This window comes from Zerene cesonia, chromosome 11 (genome assembly GCF_012273895.1).
Source record: "Zerene cesonia ecotype Mississippi chromosome 11, Zerene_cesonia_1.1, whole genome shotgun sequence".
Lineage (NCBI taxonomy): Eukaryota > Metazoa > Arthropoda > Insecta > Lepidoptera > Pieridae > Zerene > Zerene cesonia.
In genome coordinates this window covers 9,502,158-9,519,507 of record NC_052112.1, presented here as the reverse complement: position 1 = coordinate 9,519,507, position 17,350 = coordinate 9,502,158, and the positions used below count along the sequence as shown (strand labels likewise).

The window sequence follows — 17,350 nt, the reverse complement described above, 5'->3', positions numbered from 1 at the left end:
TATATGTAACTGACTACTTTAGCTTCGATTTGAATCCAAACTCAAAGGTTCAATTCAAACTCTACAGAGTTATCAATTATCGAAGATCGGTGTTATTGCAATCCTACTAATATTATAAATGAGAAAGTTTGTGAGGAAGTGTGTTTATTTGTTGCTCTTTCACGCAAAAACTACTGAACCGATTGCAATGAAATTTGGTACGTAGACAGCTGGACAATTGGAATAACATAAGAATAACATAAGCTTTTTATCCCGATATTCCTACGGGATGCGGACTTACGCGAGTGAAACCGCGGGGCGCAGCTAGTAATTTCATAAATTTATCATATCATCCTGATTAGGATCGCCATGTTTAAAATAAATCCTAACGTATACTCTGTATAGGAACAAATGGGAAAATTAAGTTGATTCTGTCATTTAAGTGTTCTTTTTAATTTTTTGAAACTACGTTTTTTAATTTTTAAGGAATATGGAATTCGAATCCGCGCCATTTTGCCAAACCTAGCATCGCCTAGGCTCTAGCATCATTTCTCATTTAAAAAGCATTAAAATGCTTAACTAAAAATTAAACTACATTTATTACGTTATGCTTAAGACCGTTCAATTTTAATAACAGTTTATTTTCATTTTTTGTCAAACTATTCTTCCTTTAGTTCTTGTCCTTCAAAGTCCGATAAGAAATATTTCCAAGAGCTAAAATTTAAAACGAAAATAAACAGCACAAATAAAATAATATCAATATTTTAGCGAGGTTTTTTATGGTTAGTAAAGCTATGTATTATTAGTTAACACAAAATATGTGCGCGGGTGAAACGCGATGGCCGGGAAAACCATAAAATGGGCTGTAAAGAGCTTGGGGCGGGCTATAATGTTTACTTGTTTTGTCACGCGTATTTGCTTTGGCGTTTCGTGTTAATCCACCCACCTAGAGTTATCTGAAATGATTATTTTTGAAAGAAAGAAATAAAGAAACATTTATTTATCAGGGACAGCACAACACATTTATGAAATAAATTTTATAAATAAAAATTAAGTACATAAGATAAGTATAAAATTACACGTTAATGAAGATAGTACAAAACATATCAAATCAAAAAAAATGGTCATCAATCTAAACCATAAAAATGTATCTCCAGTAAATTATAATATTATTTACACTGGTTAATTTAATTCGTGATTAACTTAATAAATATTTTCCAAGTTATATAATACTAGCGTAACCGGCGAACGCGATTCTGTCTCACTCTTATCATTAAGAGTTATGAAAAATAGATGTTGGCCGATTTTCAGACCTACCCGATATGCACGCAATCATGAGATTCGGTCTAGCCGTTTCGGAGAAGTATGGTAACTAACATTGTGACACGAGAATTTTATGTATACAGAGATTATCCGTCTTCAATTATGTTCTTAATCATCTTATTATACATGTATATCATATTTGATGCTTTCTCGCAAGCCTATTTCAACAAGTTACACAACACTTACCAAGTTTTCAAATTTAATCCTTGTACCATGAGATTTTGTCAACACATAGAGACATGGATAAGAAATGTCATAGTTTCTTATTTAAGTGTATAATAGAAATGCATAGATTCTGTAATATTAGAATGACTATAAAGATTATTATTTCCACTCCTATAATCATTGCCTTTAGAATATTTATTGCTCCGTGAATATTTGTAATAGCGCCATCTGTCAACATAATGTATAACTAGTACAATGGTCTCTATAGGGAAATTTGTTCGACAACAGCGTTTGTACACTGCAGTTTGTACATAAATAGAATAAAAATAATTTAAATTCAACAAAAGAAGAAACAATACAAGAATAAGTTTGTTCTTAATGGTATTTGTTACTATGATTATTTTTGTATAAGATATTATTATTAACAGGTTTTTTTACGGTTAAATAAAAATCGATAATAGGCCTTGTAGACAAAGCATCCACGCCGCTCATATTTGAAAACGTACATATCTGTACGTTGACATTTCTTTTTTTAATTAATTTTTTTTTAACTAGCAGGCGAATCACTGATGGAAAGTGACGCCCGCCGCCCATAAGCACTCGCGATGTTAGGTGCATCGCGAATGTGTTACCGGCCTTTGAGAGATAGGTATGCCCTTTATCTGAAATGATACAATTTAAAAATAATGCATTGATTGCAATGCATAAGCACCATCTTGTATTAAGCGATCGCGAATTGTAGCGCGTTCACGAGTGTCGGTTATAAAATATTGTGGACGAAAAACGATAAGCACTCTTATACAAATCAAGTATTATTTCCAACATCCATTATCTGTTCTGTTGTTACAACACATGAAAATATGATTTCGTATTTTTATAACAAATTCGATCTAATTATTATGCCTGGATGTATTTTTTTCAGCGAAACTAAGCCATGTTATCTTATAATGCACATCCTATCAAAGACAAGATGAATCGACAATATTTCGCTCTTCCTTCCTTATATTATATCCCTTAAATGGTCTACGACCAATGGCCAATCTTACAATTGAGCAAAAACGGTCCACTCACGGTCAAACCAATAAAAACTAGAAGTTGTGAATTCATCGTGACTATATTCAAATTGGTAGCAGTTAATTAATTAGTTAAATTATACTATATTATATATATACCATACCATACCATACCATACCATTAATACTAAAACAATTTTGCTCGTTATGATATGTAAAATGAATAAAATATCCAATATTATTTTGTTATATACCAATGCAATAAAAGTGAAGTCCCGTGTACCCTAGTGGGGTATAGGGCAGATGACATTCATCTGTTTCACTGGTCGATTTTCTTTATGGACAAGTAGGTAATCAGTCTTCTGTATCCTGCCAGTCTATGTTCGAACCCACGACCCCTCGGTTCTACACTCACGCTTTAACCACTATACCAAGGAGGCGGATAACCAATTATCGAAATAAATAAATCGGCAAGGGGTTTGCTTTTCACATATAAATGTTAGATAATAAAAGAAAAGCAACTAATCTTTCCATACTAATATTTACTTTTTTAGCATACTCAAACTACAAAAGCTATATATAACATATTCTACCCATAAGTAGACATAGATGTTAAAAAATTGATAAGAAGTCAATTCTGAAAGGCAAACAATGTAAAGTCATTTGCCTAACAACAATGTTAACATTATTACCTGCAGTGTGTAACAAATTAATTTTTATGGTTCAACGACAAAGCTTAACCACTTCTTAAAAACAATATTTGCATAATTCATTACAAACTCGAAAACTTTATTTAGGTGGGTGACACACGTGCGACCTATATCGATTCTTATATCTATATACCTATATCTTATATCGAACTGACTGTGGTCAATTAATGCCAGTAGGGTCTAATACCAATATAATTTTCCAATTTTGTAGACAAGCACCCCTTCAACAAGAATTGGGCCAGCTTACACCTGTGAAGATACCACACCCCTACAGACGATCGGCGTGAAATAGTATGCCCCTGTGCTGATACATGAGACCCGCATTTTTTTCCACACACAACCTAGTCCATTCGTTTGTTCCTTTCGTCAAACCTTTCCTCATCCCTTATCCCTAAAAAGTGGGCCACGTATCAGCTGAGGTCTGCCTACGCTAATTTACATGGGCGGTGGTGATCGTTTACCATCAGGCAAACCACCAACCTAGCAGTGACTCACTATGGCATAAAAAATCCTCTATCAGGACCACCTAAGCCACTCGTTACAACTTGAGTTATGGATAGAGGCACTGTTTATCGACATTAGAAAATTCGGAAAATATTTGACCTGAAAATTTTTATAGACTTTTCATTATGCGGTTATTATAAATTTATATATTTATACGGTATATGAAGTAGACTTTCCTTGGTGCATTTGTCCCGATTAATGTTATTATTTCATTGCATGCATCATGCATGAGTCACGACTGTAAACTGTTTTGGAATCATAGTATGTTTATTTCCATCGTGCTGGACTATTCTTGATGAAATATAGAGTACTGATATTCGGTCTTAATCATACTCATTAACAAGCTTTTATTAGCTTCACCTACATTTTTGTATTTAAACGACCACTATCGCAGAGTTTTAACTCAAACTTTATACACTGTTCACTGTTTTATTTAGGTAATTTATGTTTTAAGAATCACGATTTACACACAAAAAGTAACTAAAAGGATAAACACACAAACTTAAACTATAAATCATTAATAAAAGTCGCAAGTCTGAATCTGGCCTAAACTTTTCTTCCAACCAAGGCCTTATATCTGAGAGCTAGTCTAGCTCGTGGAGTATGATATATGCCGTCGAGCGGAGAACTCGTATATTAATAAACAATTTATTTGTATGAAATAAACATCATACAATACATTATTAGTATTCGTAGAGAGATTCGTGTATTAAACCACTGGTGAGTCTATATATTCTTTTATAATGCTATAATTATTAATTCATGCTTGTTTATTTTTCGTTTTGAAATTGGGTGGACATATATGAATAATAGATATTATTTAATGTGCTAAAATTATTATAACCGTTTCATTTTTATTACTGTTTAAAATGTCTGATTATAAAATAAATGTCTTGAAAGAATTTATTTACCAACATTGACAGAACAATAGACGTATAAAACATATTTAGTTGCCATTGATTTTAAATCTTACCTCTTATACTAAAACATATTCTTTCGGTCTTATTCATATAAATACTTAGTCTTTCGCACGTTTTACCCATACTTTAGTTAAGGTATTCTGTGAGCTTATGGCGTTTGATAAAATTGTTTATTCATCAAAGTTTCCTGTTCTTAAACTAAAATGCAACACTGCAATTATATCATAGTTTGTTTATTCATCAAATTGCTACTATTACACTGAAGTCAGCCAATAAACTTTCTCAAAACACTTTCTTAAACACTATTTTATCTGCAACAATGTCAATTCATTTGTTAAATAAATAATTTAATTCAAAATTAATATGACAAACACTTTTTTCTCAATTATGACAATGAGTTTTTTGCAGTGTCAAATTAAATTAAATGCAAGGAGCCGGACTTGACGCACTTAGGGTTCCGTAAAAATAAGAGAATCTACAAAAAATGGTCACCAATCTAATTAATGACTGAGGAAAGCAGACAAAGACAGACATACAGACAATTTAACGGGCGAAGTCTTAGTCGTTTTGCCCTTTAGGTACGGAGATATTACCTACATAAAAACAATTTATATCCAAAAAAAATTCTGCGTATTCAGGTAGAGATGTCAGCCACTTCTTACAATACATCACTGTTCTAATAGGGATCCAGCCTCTCTATAATAAGTTAATAAAATATTTTTTTGTTCTAAGATGCTTTTATGAATAACAATTTCCACATATTTTACTACAGCAAGTCTTTAAATGTATAATTTTATGAATGAAACTGATGAAAGTCTACTTGAATACCGAATAAACAAAGAAATGAAATCGTGATATATATATCTATTTTTATCGGTGGTATAAATAAATGACTATGAAATTTAATAATTAGTGCGGGCATCCAGCCAAGTCATGTAAAATTTCTTGACAGTTTTAACAAATGACAAATAAAAATGAAATTTATACTCTTCGATGTATCTCTGATATATTTCTATTCTAAACTCAAATGCTGTTACTACAATATCAAGGATTTTGTTTTTAAATTGCGTTTAATTAAAATATTCGGGATGCACGCACACATGTAGTTAAATTAGTGTTATTTATCGCTTTTGGCGGGCGAACCGAGATGCAGTTTTCTTTTTTATTTGTGTAGTTTTAAATGCAAAACATATTTTGTATGAGATACTGATATTTACAGTGCCTACTGTAGAATCTGTATCACTAGTTTGACTTCATGAAATATATGTAAAATTATCCCTTATCTCTGCTCGGTTGAACTCAGGAAAAACAAAGGTCACACTAAACTAATTCTATCTCCTGAAATTTTGAATGAATACAAAACGTTCATAATATTATAACAGATTTTTTGTTCTAAGACAAACAGTGTGCGAGATTTCGATTGCTAGTTGGTACTTTATATAAATAGCTGACCTTTCTCAATATAAAACTAACTGCAGTTCTCTACACGTGTTTCAACACCTTGACTGCTTAAATGATCGAGTTACAGTACCTTATTCTCGTACAAATTTGACCTCCCCAAGTTCTTGGTCAAGCAAAGTAAATACCATCTTTGGTTAGGGTCATAGCAACTAAAATAAACCATCTACTATATAAACGATCTATTTAACGTAAAATACTAATAGATATCAGTTATTTAAATAGATTCATAATATTTGAAAACATTTTAAAACATCTATTCAAATAATTTACAGGAATCGAGAGGTTTACAAACAATTTAAGACGATTTAAATGATTGCATGGAATTTGAAAGAGCTTTTGTTATTATAGCAATTTCTAGAAAATTGTGATTTAAACTGTAGGTCTACTCGCGCCTTTTCTGCGTCCTTACTCTGTGAAATAGTTCTCTGTGTTGTCACTACTCTGTGAAGTGCAAGGGCAAGGACAGCGAAATTGCGTACTTGATCCGGTCCCACAAATACTTCAATTGAAATTTAGAATGTTTACTTTTGGATCTAACATCGAATAGCATAAAATTAAGTTCTTATGAATATAATATACAGAAATTTGGATCCGACCTTCGGCTACAACTAATATAATTGACCTATATTGACAATAATTTATTTAAACTTTATTGTCCTGGATAGAATTACAAACTGAGACTAACCTAGGCTACATTATCACAAATGGCGGCAAATAATCAATGTTACAATTATAAAATGGATAAAATTTTGTCAAACGCTTTTTCAAACGCTTATAGTAATCAAATATATCTTTATTGTTTTCGTCAGTGATTATTTCAATTTTCATATTAAGGGTTTTCTTTTAAAGTAATCACAATTTAGTTCATCGTTTATATATGACAATCATAAGTATTTTAAAGGACTTTACGCCGGTTGCGCAAGCGCCCTTCAGTCTATTTGTTAATTATGACTAGCGTAATGTTGGCGTTGTAAATATCGTTTGTTGTATTTACAAAATTACAAGATACAAGGGATAACAATGTAATTTATAGTGTGATATTTGGAAATCTTGTACATGCGTATTGCATATGATGGTGCTTGATTTCAATTTAAAATATAAGTACGTTGATTTAACTGTGTATTTTTTACACTATTACAAAGCTGTACTTTTGCTGTTAAGCAAAAATCTTATATATAAAGATCAATTGCTGTTCGTTAGTCTCGCTAAAACTCGAGAATGGCTGAACGGATTTATCTTATCTTTAGAAAATTTTTCAATTTAGATGAAAATTTTGTTTCCATGTAGATAAATATGCCATTTAAAAGAACCTGGGATGCTGAATGCCCCCGAGTGTGGGAGCAATGGAAGGTGAACGACCAACAGTGGGTCCTACAGGACTTGGACCCGCGTGACGATGAAGAGGCCTTGGATATCCTGCTAGGTATCCTTGGCGCTGATGAAATGCTCTGCTTGGTTAGCCGTAAGTATATTTTATAGAGAACATTTATTTAATTAATTTAATGAAAAATTCTGATCGAATTCTATTTGAGAAATTTGAGAAATTTTGAAAGAATAGAAAAAATTTGATCACGAGGCAGGATACGAACCTGCGTTTCTTGCCTAACCGTAGCAACGCCTAGCCTCTCGGCCACCCGTGATCCTGCCACAGCAATCGAATTTCTTCTACTCTTTCGGTTTCATGTGCCTAAGGGGCACTCCACGCCATCTATTGAGATGATTAAGAACCATCACAACCAATACGAAACATTATTTCAATGATTACAATATTGTATCGATGGAACGCGGCCTTTGTTAAATTTTAATTTTTAGTTTTATAGCATTGAAATGCTTTATAAATGAGAAATTTTGAAAGAATAGAAAAAATTTGATCACGAGGCAGGATATAAAACTATATTTCAATGCTATAAAACTACAAATTTAAACGAATTCTATTTTTTTAAATAAATGGGTTTTTTATCTTATTCAGCTTTAATGCCAATCAATTAATTAATTTGATACCTCACGAAGAATTTTTTAAATATCCTTTAATATTTAATTACTTTTTGGCCTCAAAAATCCATGATTTTTTTAATTTTGATCTGTGTATTGATGTCGATAATCTTTTTTTCTATTCGTTAAAATTTCTCGATATTTCTAAAACACTAATACTTTTTATCTAAAATTTAAACTAGACCCAAGTAATCCGTAACACCAGCAAATGCTTTCAGGTGTCCAGGAAGACGAGGAAAGCCTGATCAATATGAGGAAGTTCTGGAAGGAATGCCTAGCTCAGAGGATGAGTCTTGCCCTGTATACCTGGGAGGGGGACAAGAAGATACTGGCTGCTGTGAACGTGTGTGTGGTAGCATCTGTAGGCGAAACTGTGCCAGATATCGAGGTAAATGTTTTACATCATGAAATCCGGCATGTCCAAACTCATAGTAAAAAAAATATTCATGTATAAAGTATACATACAAATGTTTATGAATAATAAATTTATATTAAACTACAACCGATTCGGAAGGTTCTTCTACCGAGTTGAATTGTCAAGATACTAGATAGATACTCTTTTAAATAATCTTTTTCCATATACAGGAACATTGTACTATGTTTCAATGAAAAATAATTATAATTGATTGGATGCCAGCAACAACTGTCCTGTGCAGGCAACTGTCCTGATGGGTTGTAATATATATTCCATGTAATCTACTATATAAAAATAAGTCGGGTTTTCCTTCCTGACGCTATAACTCCAGAACGCACGAACCGATTTCCACGGTTTTGCATTCGTTGGAAAAGTCTCGGGCTCCGTGAGGTTTATAGCAAAGAAAATTCAGGAAAAATTTGAACAAAAAAGCGGGAAAATAATTTTTTATATACAGCCATCTGGTGGCGAAACGGAGTTCGCCGGGTTTGCTAGTATTCCATATATATCCATAATTATATTCCATATAAAAAAACGAAAGTTCGATCTTTGTCTGCCAAACCACCCGTGGCCGTGGTTTGTTATGGCCTAAGCCTTGAAGACGTGTCGTTTCATTGAAAACAAATGAATAAAGTTCAATTGTTATAACGTCATAGGTATGTCCAATATATGTAAAATAAAATCGCTATAGGACTTTGCTACATACGTCGTCTCTTATTTTTATCTTTTTTTGCTACGCAATCTAGTTAAGAATAGGATTAACTCTTAAAGTCTCGTTAATGTCTCTTTAGGTAAAGATGTTAGGCATCTGTACGAAATCATATATAATTAATAAAATAACTTCTAGATCTATGATATTATCTCAATGGGTCATTTTATACATGGTGGATTATATTAAGGGCTATACTTTCACCGCTCTATAAACTGTACTGAAAAAATATTACTTTTTGAAGTGAAACTTCTTTAGAATCGTTGTGATTTCAAAGCTGATGCAACGGAAAAACGACAGGTAAGAGACGCAAATACAAAAATGTGTAGAATGAAGCCGGTAAAGAGTGAGACAGATATATACATACTATTTTATATATATTCATCTCATTCTTTTGTCGATTTACTGAAGTTTCACTTCTATCGTGTGTGAATTGCACACACACCTTTTTTTTATTATTTTTTACGTTATTTGCCATTTGAACTAACAGATAAGCGAAATACGTAGCCCAGTTTTTGGAAGTACTTAGCTGTAATTTTTGTACTAATAACAATTTATGTTTACATCGCTCTGAATGCATCATGTTCTAAATTCAAAAGTGATTCATTAATTACTGAATGGTTTTGTACGCGCTCCGCACGCGTACTTGGCGCGCCAGAGCGCTAACCCAAATAGTACTAGTTTGACTCGCTCAATATGCGTTCTATCTGACAAAGTTGTTGCGCGTAGTTCAACACATTTCGGCGACATAGCGTAGCGTCAGCTTTCCACACTGACGCGGAATTAGAACGTGTTTTATCTGACAAAATAATAGTGAGACTGTTTTATGGATAATACGACCGACGTCTGGCTATTTCTTCTTTGCATAATCAATGATTGTCTTCTAAATTCGAAAAGGGCTTTTTCATAAAATGTATTTTATTCAATTTCTATACACAAAATAAAGACAACACGAACATGGCCTATTCACATGATATGCTAGGGAAACGAATGGTATACGAAATATTTGACCTCATTTGCAGTCCTCTATCAATTATGACCTAGACACATAAAGATACTCACTTGACAATATGAAATAATCACGTTCATGGTGTCATTTTATCAAATAAATGACCTTGCAGCGGCCGACAATGATAAACTATAAACGAATCTTGCCATTTATCAACGACAATTAATCAGCTATACTAACATAAAAAAAACTGAAGAGTTAGTTTACTTAAACGCGTTAATCTCACGAACCGCAGTGCCCGTTTATAATTGGTAAATGATAAGGAAAGGATTGGCAACGTGAATTAAATAATGATCTGGGAGGGGTAAAGGATTTTGAGGCCCGTTTCCTTTTCCTCACCCATCCCAGTCCATTCCTTCTTTCCAGTCTTTAATCCTTTCCTTTTCCCTTACCCCATAAAAGCGGGCAGCACAGCACATTCGTAGAGGCTACCTTTGCGAATGTTCATGGGCGGTGATCTCTTACCATCAGGCGAACCACCAGCTCAGTTGCCCGCTATGACATAAAAAAAAAGGATACAGGCCTCCGGCTCCTCTAACCGAACGAAACACAGTAGCACGCTTATGTTTTACGCCGATCTTCTGTGGAGGTATGGTACCTTCCCCGGGCCACGTTGGAATCGAGCATGCTCGATTCCCACGCTCAACATTTATTCTACACACTAGCACACACATTCGCATATTGTTCGAATATATACATACTAGCGAGTGACCCGGGGTATGGCTTAATCTCGGAAGAACTATACTATAAAAACCCTCAATAGCAAATGAAGAAAAATAACCTCTTTCTAAGAGCCCACAGAAGGATCACCCTTATATAAACTTTGTGTTTTTGGCTACATACCGTAGAACAGATGCAAGAAATGCATCGAGTCCCTGTCAGATTAAAGGAATATCAAATATATATTCTTACCTACCTCTGTTTCAGTGGGATCAACAATTATTCCCAATAAATCCAGAAAAGGTAACCTACGAACTATGTTATATTTATGCATCCTTTGAATGCTCTAACAGCATCGTGGACTTTGTACAGTGCTCGTTTCTTTTATCTAATTACTCTACTAGATTGCAACATTCCGTCCGGGAGCCGCCTTCTTTAATCACTACTAATTCCAGTGTGGGAAAAGATAGTACAAACATTTCGATGATTGATTTTTTATTAAGGTATATAGATTTCGGTGATTCTTTATCGCTTAGCTTATCGAAAGTTATAGGATTCTTTTCATTCCAATCAATTCAAATTTTGACTTAATAACCGATGCTCCATTAAATGAAGATTCTTGTAGTGTATTTTTTATTTAAGTCATCCGTAATTTTAGAACAACGTAAAAAAAAAGATTATTCTTCGCATGGTTTGCGCATATAATGCAATTATTTCAAAACAACAATTTCGTATGTTTTATATCATTCAAATAAATAATACTAAAAGTGCAATGCAAGAAGTCTTTGCGCATGATTCTTTCCTAGTTCTTCTGAACGGAAAAGTACCTAACGACTGATTTATTTCTACCTTAGCATGATGAAGATGTAGCATGATGATTTCTTGCCAGCCTGCAGCGGCATCTTACTCTATCGAACACAACGCACACAAAATTAACATAATATGTGCAATAATCTCGTTTTCTTCTTATCTAGGTCCGTATTACGACCTGCTTCTTCTCAATCTTAAAGCTAAAGCTTGTCTTGTAGAATGTATTGGTATGCAGAACTTAGCCTTACGAACAAAGTTGATGAAACCTAGATTTTGTTTTCAATTCGACAATGATTTTGATTCGACCACGATCTTGGATTATTACTTTACAACAAATCATATAACATATAGTTTTAACACATCCGGATTGAATGGTATTATCAAAATCGATTGCAATTTTCGATCGGGATTAAATAAACTAATCCACAGCAATCTTCGCCTTAGTTGTCTTAGTTTTCTTTTAAAAATTTATTGATCTCTAAATCTATTTAACACTTAATTGGTACGTACCAATGCAGTGTTCAATAGGTTCGAATTTCTTTGAATCACATTTGGATACTGCTGGGAATAGGCCCCCAGATTACACACTGATCCAAAAGTATAATAAATAACCAACAAGGTTGATGCTATTCCTGGATTGGAGATATATTATCTGCAATAACACAATGTATCTCACAACAGAAGATGCGCGTTTTTAAATACTTGACGCAAAAAATCAGCAGCGAGCAGAAACAATAATTTGATATCAATTCCACAGATAAACGGTGCGAAATGGAAAAACGTTTTCGCAGCTTTGGACTACGTTGAGAGAAAGAGGGATCCGCATAAGTACTTAGGATTGGACACATTGTTACATGCGTTTGGACTCGTCGTGAAGAGAGAATACCGAGGCTCGAAGCTTGGCGCCAAGTTACTGGCTGCAAGGTGAGATAATTGTATTTTTAGCGCGAAAATTTGTGAGGAAATGTGTTTGTTACCTATTATTTCATGATAAAGGTGATCGGACAGCTAGTTAATGCTAATTTAGTTCTGGATTAGTTTATAAATGAGGATTTTTTAAGAATAGAAATGTATAATATTTACTGCAATCACGGTTTGAAGGTCGTTTTTAATTTATCAAGTGTGTTCAATATAGTAAAAACAACTTAAAAAAAAATTTACAATGTTACAGCTAAATATATGTTTAGGTGCTAGCGATCCGCTTGCCCCGACTCTGGCCGGCTTAACCATGGATAGCAAATATACACCCAATATTCAGTAAAAGTGCATCTCATCTTAAAGTATAAATTCGATGTAACAGTTTTTGAATCAATCCTTGTTAAATAAGTCTACATTGAAATCAGATAAAGCCAAACTCGAACTTACACAAAGTATTAAAATCATGTTTAGAATAAAGACTTACCATACTAACATTTAATTGCTTTATGATACAATCCCACGCTATCTTTCGAAGTTTATCTTTTATAAACATTGCGGTATTATTTGTTAATACAATCAATTCTGTGTTATATTTAGAATACGTCCCTAATCACTCATCTTACGTTTTGATAAGATAACTTTGATTTAAAATAGATACAGGTGCTTAATAGTAGATGTAACATTTAATGACCTATTGAACTATTACATATAAATAATGTAACCTATGTTTATTTCGTGACCGCCTCTTTTGTACAGTGGTTAACGCGTGAGCGTAGAACCGAGGGGTCCTGCGTTCGATTCCCGGTGGGGACGCAGTAAAAAAAATGGTCTCGGTCTGGCAGGGCACAGAAGGCTGATCACCTACTTGTCTATAAAAAAAATCGATCAGTGAAACAGATGTATATCATCTGCCCCATACCCCAGTACACGTACACACATACACGGGACTTCACACACTATGTTGATTTCGGGTGTATTAACAGATAATTATTACTCTTTCTGTTTCGGCTGTACAGGTATGTCTCAATACATAATTACATACTAACTTTCGCATATACTCGTATAGAAATCATATGAATTGTATTTATAATCATCATCATAATATTTTAATAGTCTAACAAGCTACATAAATTAAAAAAATGGATGAGGGGAGGGTGGTTTATTTTTGTTCGTAAAATACCATTACAATTCAACTTAATAAAATAGCAGCCATTTTATTCATTGAAACAGTATTAATATCAAAATAATTGTTATGGAAATTTATTTGTCATACAAGCTTGAATAAAGTTACAGGGCATGAATTGGTTCAAGCATCCGGGTGACAACTCACCGCAAGCATAAATTTTACAAACAAATCATAAATGCGTATAACAAAATAAATCTAAATTGCATGATAATCTCATAACATCTTATAAGATAGTGCTACCTGTAATTACTGCGGCAAAATTTTTATTACTACTACATAATGCGCTCGCGAGAGACAGTTATTTTTAATTTGCGTCATGCATGTAATTTTATCTGTAGGTACGCGTGATAGCAGACGGGAATTGTCAGACAACAGTTGGCTTATAGTATAGAAACGTTATCTCAACTGGTGTATGTAAATCATTAATCATCGCCAATAAAGCCTATAGCTTTCAGGGCTCACGTACATATCGAGATTTTTTGGAATCGGTCTAGTAGTTCCTGAGATCAAAATTCATGAGAAAAAAAATCGTCAGCTTAACATTATTAAATTAGTACATTTTTTGACAGATTCAATTTCAACAATGAAATTTAAAGACCGAACTCAAAACATATACTTACATTGATTTAATCGACCTCGACTCGAGTAAGGCAAGAAATAGGAAACCTAGGTAACTTTTTTTACAAATACTACCATAGATAACAAAAAAAAATAATTCAACTTTTTTTTAGAGAGCCGCTATGCAAATTCTACGGTGTCAAAGGAACCACAACAGTATTCACAGGGCCAGCATCACAGAAGCTGGCAGCGAAATGCGGCTTCGAAACAATAGCTGAGGCGACGCTGAAGGAAATGTTCGAGCACGGTCTCGACTTTCCACCAGATACAAATAGGTGTATTAAGCTTATGGTGAAAAAATTTGACTAAATTAATTTAAATTAATAGGACTACTGAGCCAACAGTGTAAAACATTGTCATCTCGCTCGTATATACACGATCTATGTAATGCTATTTCACTCTTAAACGCATTAAATGCTTGGCGTGGGTTTTATACGTTTTATCAACTTAAGATTTTAGGAATTGTTGATCTTTTTGATTAAATTATGATTTTCTATGATAGAAAAACGCCCGACGTCTACATTTTTTTTATTTTACTGTGATATTTATTATATAGACTCTGTTAAACAGTTAAAAAAAAGTATATTGGAATATAATTCCATTTTTAAATACAAATATGACCCCCAGTAAACGAAATCTATCAATAGATTTAAAGAATGAACGACATCATGATTCTCAAAAAGATTTTTATAGCTATAATTAGCTAATAAATAAATATTAACCAGTGTATATTTTAAAGGAAAAAACCTAGTTATAGATAGTAATCAAATTTATATAACAGCATAAATGATTTAGTAAGTTTAAAAGCCAGCAAACATTCCACAACCGCTTTTATGTAGCTAATTTACATTAAGACAAAATCCAAAGACTTATTTTAAAACAATATCAAACCATGCTTATCGCACGTTGTTTTGCAAAATATATTAATTGTATAAGCAATAAAATATAAGTGATCTTAATAATATAGGTACTTATAAGAACAATTATCAATTGCGATATGTAATCGGGTTGAATCCAATAAGAAGTAAGATACATATATTATTTGACAACTCGAATTATTACTGTCGTAATTCATAATCGATATATTCGTAAACAATTCACAACAATCGTTTATTTTATACTAACAACTGATTATGATTAATTTATCTCAAGTGCACAACAAAAACAATACTTATAAGTGCTTTCAGTAACGCCACAAACACTTCATGATTCTTCTATATAGAAAAGACCTCCTGATTCCGCTGTAGTTTTAAAAAATGACACCTAAACTTCAATGACGTACATTTTTTTTTAGTTTATAGATAATATGCGTCCCGGATCAAATCTTTTTAAATTAGGATTACTTATGTCTTTATAGATAATGCTAGATTTCATCCCCTTCAGAAATTTTAAAAATTGTTTGAGATTAATGTTGAAATCTACTATATAAAAATAAGTCGGGTTTTCCTTCCTGACGCTATAACTCCAGAACGCATTAACCGATTTCCACGGTTTTGCATTCGTTGGAAAGATCTTGGGCTCCGTGAGGTTTATAGCAAAGAAAATTCAGGAAAAATTTGAACAAAAAAGCGGGAAAATAATTTTTCACATACAGCCATCTGGTGGCGAAACGGAGTTCGCCGGGTTTGCTAGTCTCTTCATAAAAATTATATCCAAAACGATAGTGAGATTTCGCCGTGAATATCCAATGGACATGTTTAATTAGCTATCTATATTATTGGCAATTAAACAGTAGGTACGGTAAGGTTGTTTTACAATATAATTACTGGTCAGTGGACTTGAAAATAATTATTTAAAATTACAATATAAATCGTGCCATTTTTTGTTTATTGTTTATTGTTTTCTTTTTACCTTCCTCAATATTGGTAATTGTTTTTATAGGTATTAAGGGAAAATGTTAATTAATCGTTTATCGTATTGGAGTTTGTAATATTTTTTATTTTGCTATGACAATGTTGTATGGGATTTTTTAGTTTAATTAGTTTGTTCACATTATTATCGGGTCCGAGATGAGAAATATGATTCCTCGAAAAAATAAGCACTATTCTAATTATATGATGAGGTTTATTTATAAATGAAATGTTCTTTTATTGGTTAATGGGTATGAATGTTAAAATTTATTATAAAATCTGATACCAGTAAACTATGTGCAATAAAATATATTTTATAACAGAAATCTGACTTTTACTTTTGAAAATTTATATAAATGCCTTCCCCAGCATTATTTTTTCTCGACTTTCATTTATATACATATTCAGCTTTACACCTGGGCTTTCATAAAAAGAAATATCAAAAATAAGTCAAAATCGTCTCTTGACACTTTCTAGCCTCCAAACTACACACAGAACCTAAAATGGCATCAAAAAATTGCTCATTTACGGAGTGTAACACAAACAAAAAAAACACGCTTTCGCATTTATATTATTAGCCAGGATTTTTACTTAAATACTTTTGTGATGAAGTATCCTTCCTCTAATATTACTTTTTACAAATTTGTGTCAGCTACTATCTATTATAACTCAACAATAGATGGACAAATTTGTACGTGTCTAAATTTATAACATTTATCTCCACCTGAATTACAAAGCAATAGCACTTGAAGATTACGCAACGACAAAATTCGTAGGAAACAAATGCGCACCGTAATTTCGACAATTTCGGATCACAACACGAATAAAACAAACATTAGATGCAAAAAATAATCTTTATTCCCATTCAATTAGACCTCAATTCCGGAAGATTATAGTCCCAAGGGTTTGGGGGTGTTTCCTCAGTGAGACACAAGAGCAGCACGGGAGTCCTCTTTGAGACCAGCTTGCACCTTACTCTGACAGCAGGTTTATTATAACTCAACAACAGATGGAATAATTTGCATCTGTCCTAATTCGCTATATTTATCTGCGCCTGCATTACAAAGCGATAGAACACTTAAAAATTGCACGACTAAATTTGTAGTAG

At 32.9% G+C, this 17,350-nt stretch overlaps 1 protein-coding gene across 2 annotated transcripts; it reads left to right on the top strand.

The window, feature by feature from the left end:
- The first annotated feature begins 4,289 nt into the window (after positions 1-4,289).
- Positions 4,290-15,783, top strand: LOC119830457. 2 transcript variants are annotated; one of them, XM_038353485.1, is made up of 6 exons: positions 4,290-4,414; positions 7,363-7,537; positions 8,286-8,455; positions 11,128-11,163; positions 12,428-12,594; positions 14,506-15,783. In XM_038353485.1, exons 2-6 carry the CDS (start codon positions 7,369-7,371, stop codon positions 14,699-14,701), a joined length of 738 nt encoding a protein of 245 aa, XP_038209413.1. In that variant the 5' UTR covers positions 4,290-4,414; positions 7,363-7,368; the 3' UTR covers positions 14,702-15,783. The 2 variants fall into 2 exon arrangements, with proteins under 2 accessions (XP_038209413.1, XP_038209414.1); XM_038353486.1 differs by lacking the exon at positions 11,128-11,163.
- Positions 15,784-17,350: the final 1,567 nt, after the last annotated feature.

Excerpts from the sequence above, each read along its gene's own strand:
- LOC119830457 (XM_038353485.1), top strand. The coding sequence starts at position 7,369 with ATGCCATTTAAAAGAACCTGGGATGCTGAATGCCCCCGAGTGTGGGAG. Across the intron at positions 7,538-8,285 it reads AATGCTCTGCTTGGTTAGCC|GTGTCCAGGAAGACGAGGAA; the intron begins GTAAGTATATTT and ends AAATGCTTTCAG. Across the intron at positions 11,164-12,427 it reads TCCCAATAAATCCAGAAAAG|ATAAACGGTGCGAAATGGAA; the intron begins GTAACCTACGAA and ends TCAATTCCACAG.